At 44.1% G+C, this 20695-nt stretch overlaps 1 protein-coding gene across 1 annotated transcript; it reads right to left on the bottom strand.

Moving 5' to 3' along the window:
• Nucleotides 1–3826: 3826 nt before the first annotated feature.
• On the bottom strand, nucleotides 3827–20695 carry LOC112115963 (retinoid isomerohydrolase). Its single transcript, XM_024213211.2, has 14 exons — nucleotides 20685–20695; nucleotides 18547–18629; nucleotides 17077–17227; nucleotides 15698–15805; nucleotides 15455–15596; nucleotides 12693–12840; nucleotides 12254–12335; nucleotides 11646–11778; nucleotides 11396–11535; nucleotides 9408–9537; nucleotides 6444–6558; nucleotides 6251–6345; nucleotides 6035–6146; nucleotides 3827–4000 (listed from the first exon to the last, which is right to left on the bottom strand). The coding sequence occupies exons 1-14, from the start codon at nucleotides 20693–20695 to the stop codon at nucleotides 3849–3851; spliced, it is 1602 nt and encodes a 533-aa protein (XP_024068979.1). The 3' UTR covers nucleotides 3827–3848.

Below are 20695 nucleotides of genomic sequence, written 5' to 3'. Positions count from 1 at the left end.
GCAGGGTCCAGAGCTTGCCCCGCTCCAGCTGGGGAGCGGGGTCGGGGGCTCCTACACATAGGGGCAGCCAGGGGGCTCCACGTGCCCCAGCCCCAGCACCACCTCCAGAGCTCCTATTGGCCAGGAACTGTGGCCAATGGGAGCTGCCCGGTCGCGCCTCCATGTAGGAGCTGGAGTGGAGACATGCTGCTGCTTCCAGGAGCTGCTTGAGGTAAGCGCTAACCAGAGCCTGACCCCCTCCCATGCCTGACCCCCTCCCATGCCTAACCCCCTGCCCCAGCCTTGATCCCCCCCTTCCCCCCTCGGAACCCCTCGGTCCCAGCCCGGAGCACTCTTCTGCACCCTTGCCCCTTCCCCGAGCCCCCTCCCACACCCTGAACTCCTCATTTCTGCCCCCCCCCAGAGCCTGCACCCCCAGCCGGAGCCCTCACCCCCTTCCACACTCCAACCCCCAATTTCATGAGCATTCATGGCCCGTCATACAATTTCCATACCCAGCTGTGGCCCTCGGCTCAAAAAGTTTGCCCACCCATGTATTATACTGTCAAACTTCTCAGCATTCGTCAGTGTAAATAGGAGCTGAAGGGATCCTTCTTGCTTCTGAACTAGTTTGTTGCGGAATTGTCTTTTATGATACATTATAAATAATCTGCATCACTGTGAGTGATCCAGTGCCCTCTAAATGTAACGGGGGTCTTTCCGTTGACTTTTAATCAGACCAAACATTCAGAGATCTAGTCTCTCCATACTGTTGGGGTAACATTTAGCCAGTGCTAGGTGTTCAGTTAGTTAAAGGACACACGGTGAGTCAGCGAATAGGGCACTGACCTGGGAGACAGGAGCCCTGGGTTCTGTTTCCAGCTCTCCTGCCTACGTGGCAAGTCATTTCACCTTTCTGTACCTCAGTTTCCTCATCTGGATAGTCATGATAATGATGTACTCCTTTGTAAAGTGCTTTGAGATCTGGCTGCAAAAGTATTATATGATATGACCTAAGTACTGTTAGTAGACCTTCCTCCAGCCCAGGTTGCTAACTGAAAGCTATTACAATCTGAAGGCTGTTTGGCCTATGTGAAATGAATCAATGTTGAAAGAGACATCAGAGAAACTAGTCCTGGAATTGGCACTTTTGTCTCTGTTCAGTAAAGGTCAAGAATCCATTTGGCAGGTTATCTGAAAACTCTAGATGCAGTCTTTCCCCATGGAATGTGAGGTACCGTAGCAGGGCAATGTGGGGCAACTTAACTAGCCCCCCTGGCCTCCTGAGAATTGGAGACCTATTCTGCAAATAAGGAGAAAAATTTAGGACAAAAACCTTTTCTTTGCATCTTTTGCATGTGCTAAGAAAGCAGGAGCTAAATGCATCTCACATAGGAGTTTTGATAGTGACAAGAAATTATAGTAAGTTCTGGGATAACAAAGCTTTAACAGACAATATTACTTCAGCTCAGGGCCTGAGATAATATTCCAGCTTTAATATTACTTTAACATCAAAAGATAAAATGTAAACCAAATGTTTACATAATGAATAGTGTTCTAGTTATTTAATATAACTGGTTTGTCAGCTCTGGCACAGAATTCCAGGGATTCAGAGTCAAATAATGCCATATTTTACTCAGAAGCTGGCTGCTAGCAGGTACCTCAGTTATGAACTGTAATAGCTTTATTTTTCATATAGCCTTCTGGATCTTTGCATCAAATAAGTAACTCCTCACTTAAAGTCGTACCAGCTAACATTGTTCCATTGTTATGTTGCTGATCAATTAGGGAACATGCTCGTTTAAAGTTGCGCAATGCTCCCTTCTAAGGTTGTTTGGCAGCTGCCTGCTTTGTCCACTGCTTGCAGGAAGAGCAGCCCATTGCAGCTAGCTGGTGGGGGCTTGTAACCAGGGTGGACCGGCAGCTCCCCACTCCCTAAGTTCCCTGTGCTGCAGCCACCCAGCAGGCTATCAATTGCCGGTTATCCCTGTGCCTTGGAGCTGCTCCCAGAGACTCCTGCTTGCTGTGCTGGGGGGTGAAGGTGGGGGGCTGTCAGGGTGTCCCCCTGCTCCTGCACCCCACTTACCCCTTCTCCATATAGAGCAGGGAGGGGACATGGACTGAGAGAGACATAGAGAGCTTGGGGCAGCAGTTGCTGTCTCAACTTCCTGATCCACTTAAAAAGACAATGCACTTAAGAGTGGGTCAGCTTACTTAAAGGGGCAGTGTGCATCTCTCGCTCTCTCCCACACACAAGGTGTGTGTCTATCTCTGTCTGCTATGCTCCCTCCCTCCCTCGTGTTCGTGCTGCCTTGTGTGAGAGGCCGAGTACTAGTTGATCATTTAGCAGCAAGGCATTCCCTGGGAAATATCCCTCCCTCTTCCACTCTCTAACTTCACCACCTCAACCAAGCTTCACAATCATCATAGCTGTGAACAGTATTAAATTGTTTATTTAAAATGTATACAGTGTGTATATCTATATAATATATAGTTTTTTGTCTGTTGAAAAAAATTTCCCTGGACCCTAACCACCCCCATTTACATTAATTCTTATGGGGAAATTGGATTCACTTAACATTGTTTTGCTTAAAGTCGCATTTTTCAGGAACATAACTACAACATTAAGCGAGGAGTTACTGTACAAATACCAAGCTTAGATGATGGCACATTATTGTATTAATTTGGATTTAGAGGCTGGCAGGACTTCTGAGAGTCATAAGAGTACTTTCACCCGGCAAGCAAGTGGCCAATATTTAAATCCAAACGTCCTTTAAATTAAGTTTGGATTTTGATTTTGGTCACTTATGCAAACCTCCTGCTACCTGAAGCATCAGGAAGGTTTTGCTCCCAAAATTAGGAGAAAAGTGAGAGCGGTGGGGGATTTTCTTTCATACTGACTGCTATAATGCTTGGAAAGGGGACTTGCTCCTTAACTGAAGGGTGCAGGTGGAACATGAACTGTTACTTTGTTGGCTGCAGCTTTCAAAATTTCTTTGGCGTGTGTGTATGTGTGTGTTATCATCAATGGAGAAAATGCTGTGTCTCGAAGCCATGGACTTACTGCCTCATAGATGGATCCTGGGTCTCAAAAACAGCCACAGGAAGGACAGTCGACGACTTGGATGGGTTTATGGTGGCCCCACTCAAAAATACTGCGTTTTAGAAAACTAATACAGTGAACTGGAATTTAGTCAAATTAATACATTTGTATACAGGATAAAATAGTCTCCTCATAAAGCAGTCATTAGAAGACACTCTTGAGCTTGTTCCACTGATGTTTATTGAATCTACAACACACTGAATTTCACATAGTACTGTTTCAACTGCATCTCTGCCCCAAAGTTTAACTCTGTAAAGAACCATTCTTTTAAGTTTTAAAATGCTCGATGCTGTTCATTTTAAAATCCTGTCCAATGATTTTGCAAGGCTGAAAAATCTGATGAGAGAATACTTAAGTGACCATCAAGAAAAGCGAGAGACAAGGAGGTAATATCTTTTATTGGCCCAACTTCTGTTGATAGAGACAAGCTTTCAAGCTGCACAGCACTTTTCTTTAGGTCTGAGACACTCCGAGTACCTTTCCCAGACCTAAAGAGCGCTGTGCAGTTTGAAAGCTTGTCTCTTTCACCAACAGAAGATGGTCCAATAAAAGATATTACCTAGTCCACCTTGTCTCTCTAAATTCTGGGACCAACACAGCTACAAAACAAAAATACCGCAAACCTCAAGAAAAATGAAATATTCAGGCTTAATGAGTTTTACAAATCAGACATTGAAGGAACATAGAATATTTGAGTTTTGTAACTAGAAATGTACCTTTTCAAAGTCAAAAAAGCAAATTACGATAAGTGCACTGAAGAGAATCGTCACGATCTTTTGAACATTCCATGGAAGGTAACAGGAATATTCATCTCCACTTCAGCCCTGGCAACTTCACTCATATCCTTTGCATTCAGGATCAGTAGATAGGCAGGCTTCTGTCCTGCGCCAGGGTTAACAATTACACTCAGAACGACACCTAGCAAGCAGAAGTAAATATGATTTATATAAACAAAAAACACATGGCATTCAAGTACCACACTAGGCTCTGACGCGGGCACCCACTAACCTGTGAGTGGCAAAACTATCAGTTACTTCCAGAATCCTGGCAGAGCACAGCTATTACTAAAAGCATGGAGGCCATAAAACTGTTATTGAAAGGAAAAGGCTTTTCCTCTTCAGAAAGCATTCTGGATTTTTACTTGCTTTTCCAATAAGCCAGTGCTTTTCTGATTTCTGAGGCAGGTTCGCTATAGCATGGCAGCTGCAGCCCAGTTGTATACAATGTTTTAAAAGCAGGGCTTTATTCTAAAGGTGACCATAAAAATGATATTGTAAGATCCTGTGACAATTGACCCTCAGTAGAATTCCTATCACATTAGAAGTAGAAAGGGAAAATTATTTGCCTTATAATTAAGGCTAAGATTTTGTCATGCATATTTTTAGTAAAAGTCACAGACAGGTCACGGGCAATAAAGAAAAATTCATGGAAGACTGTGACCTATCCGTGACTTTTACTAAAAATATACATGACAAAATGGGGAGCTGCAGGGTCCCCACGCCACTGGTGGCTCCAAGCTCAAAGCATCCCCGCCACCTGTGGTGGCTCTGCTCGGAGCTCCATGCAGTGCTCCATGATCCGGTGCTGCGGGGTTGGCCTGGGTGGCAGGGACCCTAGAGCTCCCAGGTGCCGGGGGCTCAAGTCACAGAAAACTCAACATGAAAGTCGTAGCCCTACTTTAATTCTACTTTTCTGATCCTCACTTCTGGGCTGAAGTGCGAGATGGGCAGAACTCCCCTACCTCTTAAGATTTTTTTTTGGCAGCCAGTCGAAGCAGGGTAGAGCGTGAGATGTGAAGGCCCTATTTCCTTCTGCCTATCACTCCGTTGAGTCCAACTAGCCCTCTTCACTGATTTTCAATCTGCCTCCATGCAAGTGGCAGGAATTGCTGACAGTGTCCTTAAACTCAGGCACTGGTACATTAAGCCCACATGCTGATAGCGGAGTGCCACAGCAATACTGAAACACGAGAAACAAGCACCTGGTGCAAAGAAAAAAAAAATACTGATGCATGGAAAACAAAGTCACTAAGATACCAAAAAATTATCAGTGACTCCTGGGGGCAGAGACAGGTGCTTCAGCACCAAAGAACAATGTCAAAACTCTTGGGACAAAGTCTGTAAAAATGTAAGCACTGAACCAGAGCTGATGTTCTCCTAATTCCGGAAAGCATGCAAGCGTGTGCTTAAGTTCCATTTAAGTAAATAGCAGTTAAGCATATGCGTAAGTGCTTTCGTGAATTGAGCACATAAATGGAATCAAAATTTCACTCACTAAGTCAATGGGAGATTTAACGGTTGACTTCAATGGGGTCAGGATTTCACCCAATGTCTTTTAACCATATTTTGGGAGACAGGATGATACAGGAAACCATTGGGATAGCTCCTTACCTGTACTAGTGCTGCTGCTGACACTCAGTATTGGGGCGCAGGAGTACGGCTGCACAGAGCCAGCTTGCATTATGCCTTGTGCAAGTGGGGTGCTTTGCATCCTACACTTACACAACCACTAAACTCACTCCTCTCCCCCGACATTAAAACTATAATGACATTTGTTCTTAGGTTTATACTTTCATAAAACTCTGCTATTGGAATTGCTTCTAATATTGTAATTCCTGACAGAAATGCTCAAGAGCAGGGACAAATTCACAACACCTTAGAACTCTTGCTTCCTCAGTCTTGGCCTCTGGTCTATTTTCAGAAACTCCTCCCAGTTGTTTTAGACAGTTCTGCTTCACAGTAATGAAAACAACCCTTGTTTGGGGCACAGTTTGAGTGCCTCAGTGTTGTTATGGCACTTCGCTGCTTGATGCCTCTCTTTCACTCGGCAATTTATTGACTGTCCATCTAAAGGACTTGGCATTCAAGATAGCTCTGGGTCCCTGGGTCAGTGGATACAAACTTATAAAAGAATCTAATTGAACAAAAGTAAACATAACCTAAAATCATTTACCGTCATCCTCTTCCAAGGCATCTGGATGTGAAACAAAGATAGGCTCTGATGGATATGAGTCTGGTTCCTGCCACACCCAAGTCTCTTTCGTTTTAACATTCAGCTTACAAAGCTGCAAAAGGGAGAAAAATCATCTCAGTACTGCTCCTTGTTAATTTTGCCTTAAAATAACATGCCTTAAGTCAAACATGTCCTCATTAGAATATCAATAGTTACCCTGTCTGGAACAAAGTGATTCAATCCAAGGCCATATGCATACGTATAGGGTTTTCCAGCATATTTCTTATAATTGATTTGTGGAAACTCAAAGGCTAGAAAATGAGAGCACACATTTGCTGGGATTAGTGGGTTTTGGATTTAGTAAACTGCTTTTGCTGCCTCTGGCTGAGGTTCAGAATTAACATCTTACCTTGGCGAGCCCCAGAGAAAAGAATCTCTGGTTCCAGCCAGATCGTTTCATCACTGTGCAGAGTTGCAGTTGCTGTTGTGTAGGGCAAGGTGACTAAATTCTTACCCGTGTCAGCCTAGAACAAAGAAGCAACAGCTTTTGAGAAACAAAGAAACAACTGCATTCCAAACTCCGTTTATTTTCTGCACTTTTGCACCACACACTGTCTAATGTTTATTTTCTTTGCACACCTGCAATGCAGTTAGTGACGTACAGTAACTCCTCGCTTAACGTTGTAGTTATGTTCCTGAAAAATGCGACTTTATGCAAAACGATGTTAAGCGAATCCAATTTCCCCATAAGAATTAATGTAAATGGGGGGGCTAGGTTCCAGGGAAATTTTTTTTGCCATACAAAAGACATTCTATACATATATAGTATACGTTTTAAACAATTTTAAACAAACCGTTTAATATTGTACATGGCAATGAATGATTGTGAAGCCTGGTTGAGGTGGTGGAGTAAGACGGTGGGATATTTCCCAGGGAATGCCTTGCTGCTAAATGATGAACTAGCACTTGGCCGAGCCCTCAAGGGTTAATACGCTGTTGTTAATGTAGCCTCATACTCTACAAGGCAGCATGGGCTGAGGCAGGAGGGAGAAAACACAATAGATGCAGGGCAGTAGCTGCAAACATTTCCCTGCAAAAACTGAACATGATGATGAGCCCACGCTATCCAGCTGGAGCACACCACTCCCTTCTCCTGACAGCACATGCACGGCTGCACACGTGCTGACTTTCCAAAGTGCTGGGGGGATGCATGCATGAGAGAGAGAGAGAGAGAGAGAGAGAGATGTGCATTGCCCCTTTAAGTACACTGTCCCCACTTCAAGTACATTGCCCTTTTAAGCAGATCAGCCAGTTCAGACAGTCAGCAACAGCTTCCAGCAAGCTCCCTCCGTTCTGTCCCAGAGCCCTGTCCCCCTCTTCCGCTTTGTGGAGAGGGGGTACGGAGTGGGGGGACATCCTGATATCAGCACACACACACACAGCAAGCAGGAAGCTCCTGGGAGCAGCTCCAAGGCAGAGGGCAGGGCAGGAGCAGCACGGTAGTGGGGGAAGGGACAGCTGAACTGCTGCTGGGCAGCTGCCGAGCCACATACCCTACAGGGAATTTAGGGGAGCTGATGGGGATGGGGGCCTGCCAGCTCCCCCTGGTGCTAATCCCCACGAGGAGGGGCTGCTCTTCCAGAGAATCCTGCAAGCAGTGGACAAAGCAGGCAGCTGCCAAACGACATTATAAGGGAGCATTGCACAACTTTAAACAAGCTTGTTCCCTAATAGATTAGCAACGTAACAACAAAACAATGTTAACCGGGACAAAGTTAAGTGAGGAGTTACTGTACAGTAGAACCTTGCTAAGCAGCAACATTTATAATTCACCTACACAAAATGGCTGTCTCTTCCCATTTCTCAGTTAACACTTAACAGCAAGGTGCTTTAATGAGAGCTCATCTCCTTAAGACTTCATTAGTTTTACAAAACATATCACTGTATATTTCCCAGCATACTATGAAGTCTCAGGACATAATTGAAACTAAGATATAGTTCCCAAAACAAATAAGCGAAGTACAACCTGCAGTTCAGTATCCTTGACTTTTCAGTTGGGATTTACTGGCTCATTTTCACAACTCGTGAATTCACATGGGCTAGTATAAATTTATGAGGCTCTGCTGCACTGTATCTGATCATGAGCAAAATCCACATTTTGTTTTCCTTAAAAGAATGAAAACAAAGAGAGAAAGCTGGGGCCAAATTTTGGTCTGTTATTTAAGTGTGAATCAGGAACCAATGGATTTACATTGGCATGAGATCAGAATCAGGCCACTGGTCCTTAGGGGAGAGGTTTCACAAAGAGAAGTTAGGTACCCGATGTTCACTGAAAGGCAATGGAACACAGGGGCCTAATTCTTCTTGAGAATCTTCCCTAAAGTTATCCTGAGGTAATTAAGTGCTGACATATGTACATGTATGTTTTAATTAAATTATATGAGGTGTATGATATATAGTGCCACTGAAATTCACTGCTTTGAGGCCAATTTACTTGATTGGAAGTATCACCCCTGTCTGTTCTCAACACAGTCAGGATTGAGAGCAAAGATTAGTTTTAAAAATCATCTAGAACAATAAGGGTGAAATGTAAGGGCCTCTGCTTTACAAAATCTATGTGGGGTGGGGGGCACAGGAGGAGCAGATGCACAATGGACCTCAGCACTCTGTTAGCCAGGGAAATTAGCTCTGCAGCCATAGGTGCTGGACCTTGGGGTGCTGTTGCACCCCTTGGCTTGAAGTGGTTTCCATTATATTCAAGGTTTACAGTTTGGTTAAAAGATTCTCAGCACCCCCTACTATAAAAATTGTTCCAGCACCTGTCTGCAGCTACTCTGAAGATAGTGGATTAGAAGGGAGCAGTCGGACAAACTTGTCCAACACAAGCTGCTTGGTGTGTAAATTCAGAGCCCACAAACCTTGTGTTGAGGCTGGTCATGTGTCAGAATCCCAACACCAGACCAGGAGCTGGGAATGGATTTCATCCAGAAATTCACTCCAGCCGTGTCTGCTCTCTGCAAATACTCTAACAAACAAGATGGCTGACAAATTATTCACCCAGCTCCAATCAACATACTACACCTCCTGGAAAACAGCCTACTATGGAAGAACTGCACTTACACCTTACACTTCTCTAACTTGGAAAGCAATACATGGGAACTTTCTGTGGGACAGACACTGTTAGAAAGTGCTGGGTAGTTTTCTATTTGTATGAAGACAGATTTTTAAGGGGTTTTTCCTTCAAAAGAAATGTAAACTAAGTTAGACTGAAAACAGTCTGCAACAGATTTGCAGGAGCCATGGAGGCTGTAGCATTTCAGAGAACTGAACGTAGTTAAACTTCCAGACGTGCATAGCCTAGTCAAACTGTTACCTTGTCAATGTTTAAGGGAAGGACATATCTGCGAGCTTCGGGCTGAGGAGCTTTTTCTGCATGTTTCTTCACTTCTTCCCAATTGGACCGCAAATTGGCTAAGTACAGATAATTGTAAACAAACTCAAACCTGCACAAAGACAGAATCAGAAATAAGAGCCAGAACAATTGTGTGTCATTTTAAAGAGAAGAGTTCAAAATGCACGTGTTCATTCCCACGCCTGCAACAAGTGAACAGCAAGATCTGTTAGGGCTCCTGATGCTGTGTTCTTTGGGGGGATGCTGCGTGTGCACAGCACTGTTCTCTAATGGATGGAATTAAGAACTGTTCTGCTGCATGTCACAGGCTCTATAGAGTTAGCTGCTTTTGGAGCAGGATAATCCCACTTCTGTACTTGCTGTCACCATGAAGTTTTGAGTGGCCATGGTGCAGAATCACTGCTGGAAAGTTAAAGTCTATGCTAACAGATTTATTTCTGTATTTCTGTGACTATTGCCTATCATCCTAACAAAATTAATCGAGACTTGTGCCCATTGGACTAGCAGTAGCAGAGGTATTTCAACAATTAATACCATTTACTAAAGCTAACAGTGAACTGAAAGCATTGGTAAATCAGTTATAAAAACTTCACAAAATCCTCCGCACACACTAGTAACTGAATATCCATGTAAACCAAAAGTGATCAATATGAACATTCTGAAAGAAGATAGTTGAAAATCAGGTCCTGCTTTAAGCCCTGACCCTGGAAAATGATTCCCCACAGACAGATCCCATGTCCACTTGTGGGTCAGCTTGGGGGAATCAGAGCCTTACTTCATTGCTAATACCTAAGTGCCCTGCAGGAACTGACATCAAAAAGTAAGATTTTTCACATATTGTAATGAAACAGTCACATAGCCACAAAATTCTATCACTTTCAGGAAAATAATATTTTGCTTTTAAAAATTAACATTTTCCCTGAAACCCAGTTATTTTTTAGTCTGAACAAAAAAATCAGAGTCTGCCAACTTATTTTCCTTAACCAGATCACAGCATCGCAGTACTTTATGAGGAGATGTCACTTCAGCTTTCTGCTTTAAAACTGATTATAGTTAGATACTTCCAGGTCAAAATTATTAAGGGTTGGGCTACACTACACAGTTAGGTTGACATAAGGCAGCTGGGGCTCCAGACCTCCCTGCCTGCTGGGAGGCAGGCAGCCTTGTCAATTTCATGACTGGATGAGACGTGAAATTGACAAGGCTGCCCAGCTCCTGGTGGGGAGTGGGTGGGGGACATGGGAGGCCCAAGAAGCGAGGGCAGCTGGACCCCACTCCTTGGGGGCAAGAAGCCCGGGGCAGCTTCCAGCAGGGAACGGGGAGGGGAGAAGCGCCGGGCAGCTTTCCTCGCTCCCAACGGGGACCAGGGACCAGATGGGGGGGCAGCCCTCCAGGAGCCCGGGAGACTGTGGGGCAGCTGAGCTCCTGGCAGGCAGCTGCCAGCGGAGCTGAGAGACTGGGCTCTTAGGTCGGTGGAAATGCTCCTGGTGAGGACATGCACCACCAACCCAAGAAGGGTAGTGTGGACATGCACTACCGCAGTAATTACTGCAGTGGCTGTAAATCGACTTAATATAGGTCGACTTGCATTTCCAGTGTAGACATACCCTTAGTGTAGTGGTTATCCCTGGTTCCTTAGAAAACAAACTTGCTGCTGGATTATCCAGACAAGCCAGGCATTTTTTCAGTCAGAATGGATTCATAGCCTTGGATGACAAAATCATCCATCCATTCCTTGGATGCAATCCTACTCTGATTGAAGACAATGACAAAAATCTCACTAATGTCTGTCACCGAGAGTCAGGCCCCAAATCATAGCAATTAGATATGGGAAAGACCCATTAGGTTGCCCATCCCATCCCCTTCTCAGTGCAAGATTTCTCTCAGCACATCTCTAGATTGTATTTATAAATAGCCGTGCCGGCAATCACTTGAGCGCTCTTACATACCCCTTCCAGGTGCAGAGATCCACAATAAGAAATCCATTGTCTTCATAGGTATTAATGTGATGGAAGAGGTTAAAGGCCGAGGTCCTGTATTTGATATTGAGGTATTTTCCTTTTTTTTTATCTGCTACATGAAGCCAGACCTGGAAAACAAAGAAGCATTTTGCTTTTGGCACATGAGAAATAGTGGAGGTATATTTAACATGACACAACCTCACATGTGGCCAGTATGTAACAATGCAATTTCACTTACCCCCATGGTTTCATTAGACTCAAAGCAATCCATGTAGTTGGCTCCCCACAGACTCCAAGAAGAAAGGAATTTGAGCAGGTTAATTTTCACTGGTGTTTCCACAAACACTATATAGTTTGGAGTCAGCCCAAAGCTGTTCAGAAATACAGTTGGAGCTTGTAAGTTTGCTTGTGGTGATTTCTGACAACAGTATGTTTATACACAGAATGGTAGCTTGTCAAATAGTGGCTGCTTCATTTAAAAGTCAGTTTAATGTTATTGGAACATAATCCTCCTGATATCTGCAAATTCTTAATGTTAGCTGTCGTTTACTGCATGCTTAGCAGTTCTGCTTCCCATGTATAAAACAGCAAGACCGTTTGAATAAACCATGTTTAAAAAAACCAATCAAACGTTGTGCAAAATATATCTGTCCACATCACAGGACAGTTGTACCTTTTGTGTTATTTGCATAAATGACAGGGGTTCTCTGCTAGAAATGGCTGTTTTCAAATGTGGCTCAAAGGTATGAAATACAGGTTTCACAGCAAGAAAGTCTCACTTTGCTGCATACAGAACTGGGTTTATATATTTCACTGTGCTGTTTACAGAAATGGCTTACAATTTACCTGTGCACATAGGAAGGTTTAAATCTATCGCTGCAAGGAAACTGCACAACCACATTGGACTTGTTCATTGGATCTTTCTTGTCTGAAATAAAAATAGTATTTAAATGATTATGGAAGCAGCCCCAGGAATGGCTCAGTAAGCCCATGCTACAAAATGTTAGCTAGGAAAGTTTTTGGCCTTTAACACGAGAAGTATTATTCTCTGAAAATAACATGTACTGTCTTTTTAAAGAACAACATCTGTAAAAAATTTCTTATAAAAATTTGTAGTTAGATAAGGAAGGGACAGAAAAGAAAAAATCAAATAAAAAAATTATCTGAATACTGAAAAATGATGAAACGTACAAAGGTGACAGATTAATTTGTCACCGGAAGGGATTTCTACAGCACGAATGTCTGAAGGGCACAGACATTGCTTTTAAGCAATACATAAACTAACCTGCTTGCAGTGGAGGGATCCGTACAATATTGTAGGCAATTGCAAAATTTTTTCCAAAGCAGTTGCCGATGTTATAAACCGTTCCATCGTTTTCAATATGGGGGTGAGCAGTTACGCCATTGATTGAAACATATTTACAAAGGTCCACCTGAAGAATGAGAGAGAGAGGTGACTTGGGGTGAATCATAAGCTTTATCTGGAGGAGGTATATACTTATCATTATGAATGTAATGAAATACTTGGCTTGGGAGTGTCCTGTTATTTTAGCTAAGGAATGTTCTCATTTCACACCTCTAGGTAAATCATCTACAAATATTTAGAGAAATAGCAGCAACGGCATGCACACAACTCCCATTTAAGTCAAGAGGAGCTCTGTATGTAGAACTGTGAGGTCCAAAGGCAAAGAGTTTAAAAATAAAAAACCGCTTTAATGTCTCACGGACAAGCTGTTGAAGATAGCATTCAGGTTAGAGACAGTTCTGCATCCTTCCACTTGGGGGGGTCAGAATCTTCCCAAAACCTCTAGCTCTGATCAAAGAAACAACACACTAGATTCAATTCCTTGGCCTTGACATAGAAAAGTGATTTGTACCCTGCTGTAATCCCCCTATGAGCTACTGAAAGGTCCGCTAAATTGGGGATGGGGTGGAGTGGAGTGCCAGAAGAGAGTGAAAATGGAGATGTGCTCATACTTCCATGCTGCAGTGGTATAAATCGGTGTAAGGGTACCTGATCATAATGTCTAAGATTAAAGCAGCTCCCTTCACCTTAACTCTGGTGCTACTTTCCAGGGTCTGCAAAGTCTGTATCAGCTCACGCACTCAGATTTGCAGGTGGCTGCACAGGAATATTGTTCCTTTGACAGCCATTACAAAAACGAAATATCCTGGCAAAACAGACAGCAAGCCAATAAGCACAACGACGGCTCCACCAGGGGGGCCAGAGACCGGCAGTACAATTGTGTGTCCAGTGAACATTTTGCCCTGTCACCAGAGCACTGGGACTCCATTAGCACATGGCTGCATGGCAGTCACTGGCTCATACTAAGGATTGCTCACTAGCTGTGTCTTCATTGCCATGCTACTCAAACGAGGTCCTACGGGGAGGATGACCTTGGGATAAAGGCACTGAACTGGGACATCTGACACAGACTTCCTGTGTGGACAAATCACTGAAGGGAGGACGGCACCCAACACCCACTGAATTTCATTGGATTTTGAGCACTCAACTCTGAGAATCCTTTGAAAAATGCCAGCCTTAGTCTCTGTGTGCCTCAGTTTCCCATCTCCAAAAAGAGGATAATAGAACAGGTCCCGTTTTTTTTTACCCCATGAACATTTTTGACACAAACAAAAAATATTATTTTTTGTCAAAATGTCCATGGAAAATCTTTTATGTTTTTGGTGAAAACTGGAAATCAAAAGATGCTGGCTGCAAATGTGGGTTGTAGTATGTCATGGGAGCTATGCTCCTCATATCCCTATTCTCCTATGTGGGCTGGACCCTCAAACTGGACTACATCTCCCATAATGCCTCACAGTCTCTCTTTTTGGTGAGGAGAAGCTGTGGAACATGGAGTGCCTGGCTATGGTGCATTATGAGAGATGTAGTTCAACTGGGGATCCCAGCCCATAGAAGAAATGGAACCACGAGGAGCAAACTACAGCTTCCATGAAGCACCACAACGCTCATTTGTAGCCAAACTCTCAGTTTGCAGCTGAAAACTTTAGGTTTTTGGCCAGAATATTTTGACATAAAAATGACATTTTCCATGGAAAGCAGACACTTTTTTATGAAACATGTAATTTTGTGGTGAAAACGCAATTTTCCATTGAAAAACAATTTCAATGGAAAATTTTAAGCCAGCCATAATAATAATAATAAAGAGGTGCAGTAAATTCATTGCTATTTGATGTGCTTAGATAATACAGTCTACAAGTACTTAGACAGATCGACAGCAGATGCACCTAGCTTAGGGCCCAGTCTTGCAAACATGATTGGCATATTGCTTTCTGCTGTGAATAGGCCCATGGACATCACTGTTATCTGTAGAGTTGGCCTTTCATTTCTCATCAGCCATGGTCATGGATCCCAGTCACACTCCTCACCTGCACAGGTGTCTACTTTGTACATGAAGATGCACTTTGGTCACAGTTTGTAAGGCAGAATTTTAACAGAATCCTTTGATTTCAAGGGAGGAATTAATAAGAGGAGCAGAGAAAACTCTTTAAAACAAAGATCCTATTTCCATCTGCAAGCATGATGTAGGCAGCATGCTGTGAAGAGAACATTGTCCCATTTTCCATGATGCCTCAGAACCACTTTAATAAATGATCAAGCTAGTTGATATCATTATTAAAACTGCCCATTCCAGGTAATACCTTGGATATTACCCATCTGTAATGTGCTGCTGATAGTCTTCATTTTATTTTTAATTCCTCCACATTTTTAAATTCTTAGTCCTGGTCTACGCTGGGGGCGATCAATCTAAGTTACACAACTTCAGTGAATAACGTAGCTGAAGTCGACGTACTTAGATCGACTTACCGTGTTGTCTTCACCGCGGTGAGTCAACTGCTGCCGCTCACCCGTCGACTCTGCTTGTGCCTCTTGTGGCGCTGGAGTACAGGGGTCGACGGGAGAGGGCTTGGGGGTCGATTTATCACGTCTAGTCTAGACGTGATAAATCGATCCCTGCTGGATCGATCACTGCCCACCGATCCGGTGGGTAGTGTAGACATACCCTAAGTACAAATATCTACCTGCTTGATTGTCTCCAAAGTCTCTGGGTTAATCTTGGTGATAAAGTTGGTCTCTGTGCAGGCATAGTAATCTTCACCCACTGGGTACACATTAACCAGGGCATTATCAGTGACCTCCACACCTCTGAAGTATGAAAAAAACCTGGGCAAACAAAGTCAACAAATGATCAATGACAGTGGGGCTTTCAAACCATGACACCGAAAACCTGTCACTCTCCTACAACATGCAACTTTCTCAGTCACCTGGAAAATATGTTCTTGCATGGATCAGGGTAAGCATAGGTGCCAAATTCAGTTATCACGATTCTTTTCTCAGTCATTGCTCTTACATAAGCATCAGTCCGAATGAACCTAGAGAAAGCCAAGAAATAGAAGGGATGTAATGGACATGATGACAAAAATGGCTACAGTGTTATATAATGAAACAACAACTAATCCCTAAAATATTTAAATGAAACTCAATGTGAAGTTTAAAGAGCTGAGTTTCATAAACATATTTCTGCTATCAAGAGGGTCATGTCACATTTCAAGAGTATACAACTCTGAAACCTGCTTCTCTTTCTTCCCAAATGCTCAGACATGGGAAACACCTGGGAAGTTGATGACCAGGTAAACTGGAATTTTGCCTAAGGACTGCAGACTTGAGACTTTTCTTAGTGGTTTTCCAGAATGGCATCAGTTATGTCTTCCTTGCAAGCTCAGATGTCCTATTCAGACCTGGACAGAGGTTTTTTTCCTTGGAAAGTCTCAACTTTTCATCAAAAAATGGAAACCCCCAAACTGAATTCTTTTTTAAACTGTTCAGTTTTCAGCTGAATTTTTTTGGTTTTTGGCAGATTTTGCCTGACCAAAACCCACAGAATGTTCAGTTTTTGGTTTTCTCACACACGCACACACTTCAAGGAAAACAGACACTCTCCACTAAAAATGCCTTCTGTTGAAAAATGTTTCAATGGAAAATTTTCAACCAGCCCTAATCATCTTGTATCCTGGATTGATCAGCTTGAATGCCAGTCAAGTCTCTGGACCTTCAATATCAAACAAATGCTGATCCTGCCAAATTGAAACAGGTACTTATATACTTTGTCAAATACAAAGTGGCAGTAAATTTTGGGTGCAAGCATGGAACCCCTGATTAAGAACTACAACAGTGTTCTACAGTAATGGTCCAAAACTCTGCACTAACAAGAGGCTAAGCTACAGGGTTTTGACTATTGCTGTAGGACATTGCAACAATTTTCATAGAGGACTTTATTTAACTAAAGGAAGGCAGAGTTGTCTAGTGATTAAAACCTGGGATTGAGAATCATGAGTCCTAGCTCTGTCACTGACTCAGAGGAAGTCACTTAACCTCCTTCTTTACCCGTTCTCTCATCTGTAAAATGATCCACTTGCAAAATGCAAGTATTCTGTAATCTTTAAATGGAAAGTGTTATGTTGGTGCTAAGCGTAAATATGATGTTACCATTATTAACAAATTATAATAATCCCAGCATTAGAGATCTTACAATCAGCTAACCGATTTGAAGTCAAGGTGAATCCTGCAGGCGTCAGAGGGCAGAATGTGGCCCTAACATTTTGTATTTTATCTCTTTATATTTGCTTTGATGTTTTGCACTTACCTGCGATGGTATGTGACATGTCCCTCCTTAAAGTCAAATTTATGAAGAAGCGCTTGGCCATCAAACAAATGATAAAATGGTTCCGAACCAACTTCAAATAAGCCAGGCCCACATCTAAGCAGACTGCCTGTAAGCCATATCGGAATCCTGCCTATAGGAAAGGTAATCAAGAGGTAATTTTGTGAATGCTAATTCCAAGTGCACCATCCCTCTTTCAATCTGAGTTCTCTCTATGTTTATTAATCTCTTATTTTAACAAGGAACACTGGGCTCTTGCAATGTCTGAGATCAGTTTTTTTCTTATTCTGCAGACTTAATATCTAGAATAAACCCAAGTATGGAACTAAATAAATCAGCAAATTGTTATTATGCAAAGGAGCAGATTTTGTTTTTTAATGTAGAAGATTTTTTTTAACATCTATTGAATTCCAATCTCTTTCCACCTCCTCTTCAAGTTTTAAAAATGAAAGGAACTTAGAATTTCGTAGAAGAGTGAGCTATGGATTTGAATTTTCAATTAAAACTACACCTCTACCTCGATATAACGCTGTCCTCGGGAGCCAAAAAATCTTACCGCGTTATAGGTGAAACCGTGTTATATCAAACTTGCTTTGATCTGCCGCAGTGCAAAGCCCCGCCCCCCCGGAGCACTGCTTTACTGCGTTATATCCGAATTCGTGTTATATCGGGTCGCGTTATATCGGGGTAGAGGTGTATAATGATCTTCCATTATACAGGATCCCAAGTCACCTTACAAACCTAACTAGTCTGATGTACAACTTTATAGAGGGATTACTTCATCCACCACGGAAACACAGCCTCCTCTGAGGTGAAACGCAGCAACTACTTAAGATTGCACAGTAATACCACACAATAGTTCTGGACAAAAGGTGAAGAAGAATACTGCACACATGTTAAGATGCAAGAGGAATTTACAGGCAGAATGCCAATTTTAGGAAGAACATTGCTCTCAAAGCTGGAGTTTGACAGCAGAGTTACCATCCCTGTTCTTACAGAAATGCCATGGGATCTTTAATGACCACAAGAGGTCAGGTTTTATGTCTCCGAAAGATGTTACCTCCAGCAGTCCAGTGCTTCCTAACAGCATACTGGGCCATGCATTATTTCAGTACTGACTCTCAGAAAAGAATGTGACCTATGGAACTGTCAGTATTATTTCTTCAGCTGTTAGGTGTTCCTACAGGTCTGTCCTGGTAATGACTCAGCTTGATTACGAGATCTGATGGGATCACAGCACAGGGTATAAAAGGAATTTGGGCTTGTCCAGCAGCACCTGCTTCCACTACCCTGAGATGTACAGACCACTGTACTTCCTGCCCCTGTGACACATTTAATCCATTTACCTCACAGTGCAGCACCCTGGGATCAGGTGAGCAGCATGCAGTGACCCTGGGGAGAAGCGCTGGGTTCCGAGGAAGCGTGAAAGGAAAGCATTAGAAATGCACAAACCTGTGACATGAGCAGTTACTGGTGCAGCCAATTCCTCCACGGTCTCAAAAAGCTTCTTGTATCCACCAGCTGGGTGCTCAATTCTGAAAGGTTTTAAGAGAGCTTAGATAAGAGCTCTGGAAATGTGTCAGAGTTACAGGGCTTTGTTTCTAGATGGGATAGTTTCTGACTCACACGAACTCTTAACAAAGCTGCACAATCAGCTTGAGGAGAAGCAGGGGCCCTCAGAAGAATGAAGGTTTGAATGGAACTGAGGGGAAGCCTGATGAGCTGCATTAACTGATTAAAAAGAACACAGAGACTCTGAAGAAAGAGAGTGAGCGTCATCATGTGCCTTCATTGCTGGGCATCAGATCTGAACTAATGTTTGTGAATGCCTCAGCCCCCGGTGGCTGCTCTGCAACAGGGCAAAGCCCTAATACTATTGGCAATGGGTAGAGAAACCCTGAGGTCAGGGAAGTGGGCTGTGATTTTAGTGCCAAGAGTCACAAGTTCCATTTCCCAGGCCAGCTGTTTGCTGCCAACTGTAATGTGTGTGTCTGGCTAAGAATCATACACTTGATTCTCCTCCTGCCAAGTACAGACTACAATATCCAAGGCACTCTAAATATAGACTATACTCCGCACTGCACTGCCCTGCCCTCTCATCCAGAGGTGCAGACCATCCTCCTGCCCCCCCCCCAGACTGTAACCCCCCTGAACAATCTGCACACCCACATTAGCATAGATAGAATATACTGCACCCCTAAACACAGACTGAAATTCCTCCCCGACTCTGATGCAGCCCGCTCTCTAGGACCTGGTCACCTTCTCTCAGTGCTACTGTAATGTTCCCCCTCTGTCTTCACTGATGCACTAAGGATGCAAGTCTGCTACAGCCAACTGCTACAGAGCGTGGCTCTTTAGCACATGTTGTGGAGACTAATGCTTTCAGCTCTGGAGGTCCCCTGTCAGTCCCTGCTTATGGCAACTATTACATTGCTCCTTAGAGAGCAGAGTGATGAATTATTCCCATATACTGCAACTTCTGAAGTGGGTTTCCATTTCTGAGAATATAACAAGCTGCAACAAGATGCTACGTGCAATAATCACAGTAGGTATGTTCAGGTATCTAGTAAATCCAGCAGATCCAGCTGTAGCATGGAGGAGGGAGGAGAGAGCCAGACAGTGTAACTCCTTCCCCCAATACTCCCCATAGGAGGGGAGAGCTGATATCAGGCTTCGTATCCCCCCCACTTCAGCCATCTGAATTTAGGGAAGAAAATCTCCTGGGAGGAGCCAGCCAGTAGGAGCAGAGATAAGCAGCTGTAGCAGGCACCTTCAGAAGTTGGTGGCATCATCAGCACTCAATAGATTTCATTGGAAAAACTCTCCCCTGTGCTGACTGGCTGTTTGCTTCCCCCTTTCCCCGCAGTCTCTTCCCTTCAGCCTCCCTCCATGCTCCCCTTCCCTTAGTATCATCTCCCTTCCTTTCTCTGTCTGGTTAGCTAATTCCCTCCCAGCAAAACTCTACCAAATAAGTTTAAAAACAAACAATCAAACAATCGTGGCACTAACTTGATATCTGCATCCTATTACATTGCTTCCTTCGCTCATGTGCTTTATCTCCCTCGCCTTCCTTCCCCCTCCCCCCTGCATGTCTGTGTCCTCTATTTAGAGAGAAAGCTATTCAGGGCATGGACAGTCTGCTACTCTGTTTGTACAGTGCCTAGCACAAAAAGGGGCCCTTCCTGAGAACGGGGGCTCCAGGGGCAGGGCCGGCTCTGGCTTTTTTGCCGCCCCAGGCATGGGGGGGGGGCGGCCGGAGCCCCGGGGGGAGGGCGGCGAGCCCCCCCGGGGCCGGGGGGGTGGGCGCGGGGGGGGGAGCGGGCCGGCCGCTCTCCCCCCGGCGGCCGGGGGGAGGGCGCAGGGGGGAGGGCGGCCAGAGCGCCGGGGGGAGGGCGGCGAGCCCGGCCGTGGCCCCGCTCCCCCCGGGGGCCGGAGCGCCGCGCCGCCCCCCTCCAGGTGCCGCCCCAAGCACCAGCTTGGTGGGCTGGTGCCTGGAGCCGGCCCTGTCCAGGGGCTATTGTAATACAAGTACTACATTAATAATAAGCACCGAGTCTCTAGTCCAGAGAAAAGCCTATAGGGATACTCACTGGCTGGACAT

The sequence above is a fragment of the Terrapene carolina genome, unplaced genomic scaffold (assembly GCF_002925995.2).
Source record: "Terrapene carolina triunguis isolate 2854851 unplaced genomic scaffold, T_m_triunguis-2.0 Scaffold210, whole genome shotgun sequence".
NCBI classification, from domain to species: Eukaryota; Metazoa; Chordata; order Testudines; family Emydidae; genus Terrapene; species Terrapene triunguis.
This window is presented reverse-complemented; position numbering and strand designations above follow the sequence as displayed.

Bases quoted from the DNA above. Each gene is read 5' to 3' on its own strand.
- LOC112115963 (XM_024213211.2), bottom strand. The intron at 15,806-17,076 runs GTAAGTGCAAAA...GGCTTTCTCTAG, and splicing joins CATGTCACATACCATCGCAG to GTTCATTCGGACTGATGCTT. The intron at 6,559-9,407 runs GTAACAGTTTGA...TCTTTGTTCTAG, and splicing joins TTCCCTTAAACATTGACAAG to GCTGACACGGGTAAGAATTT.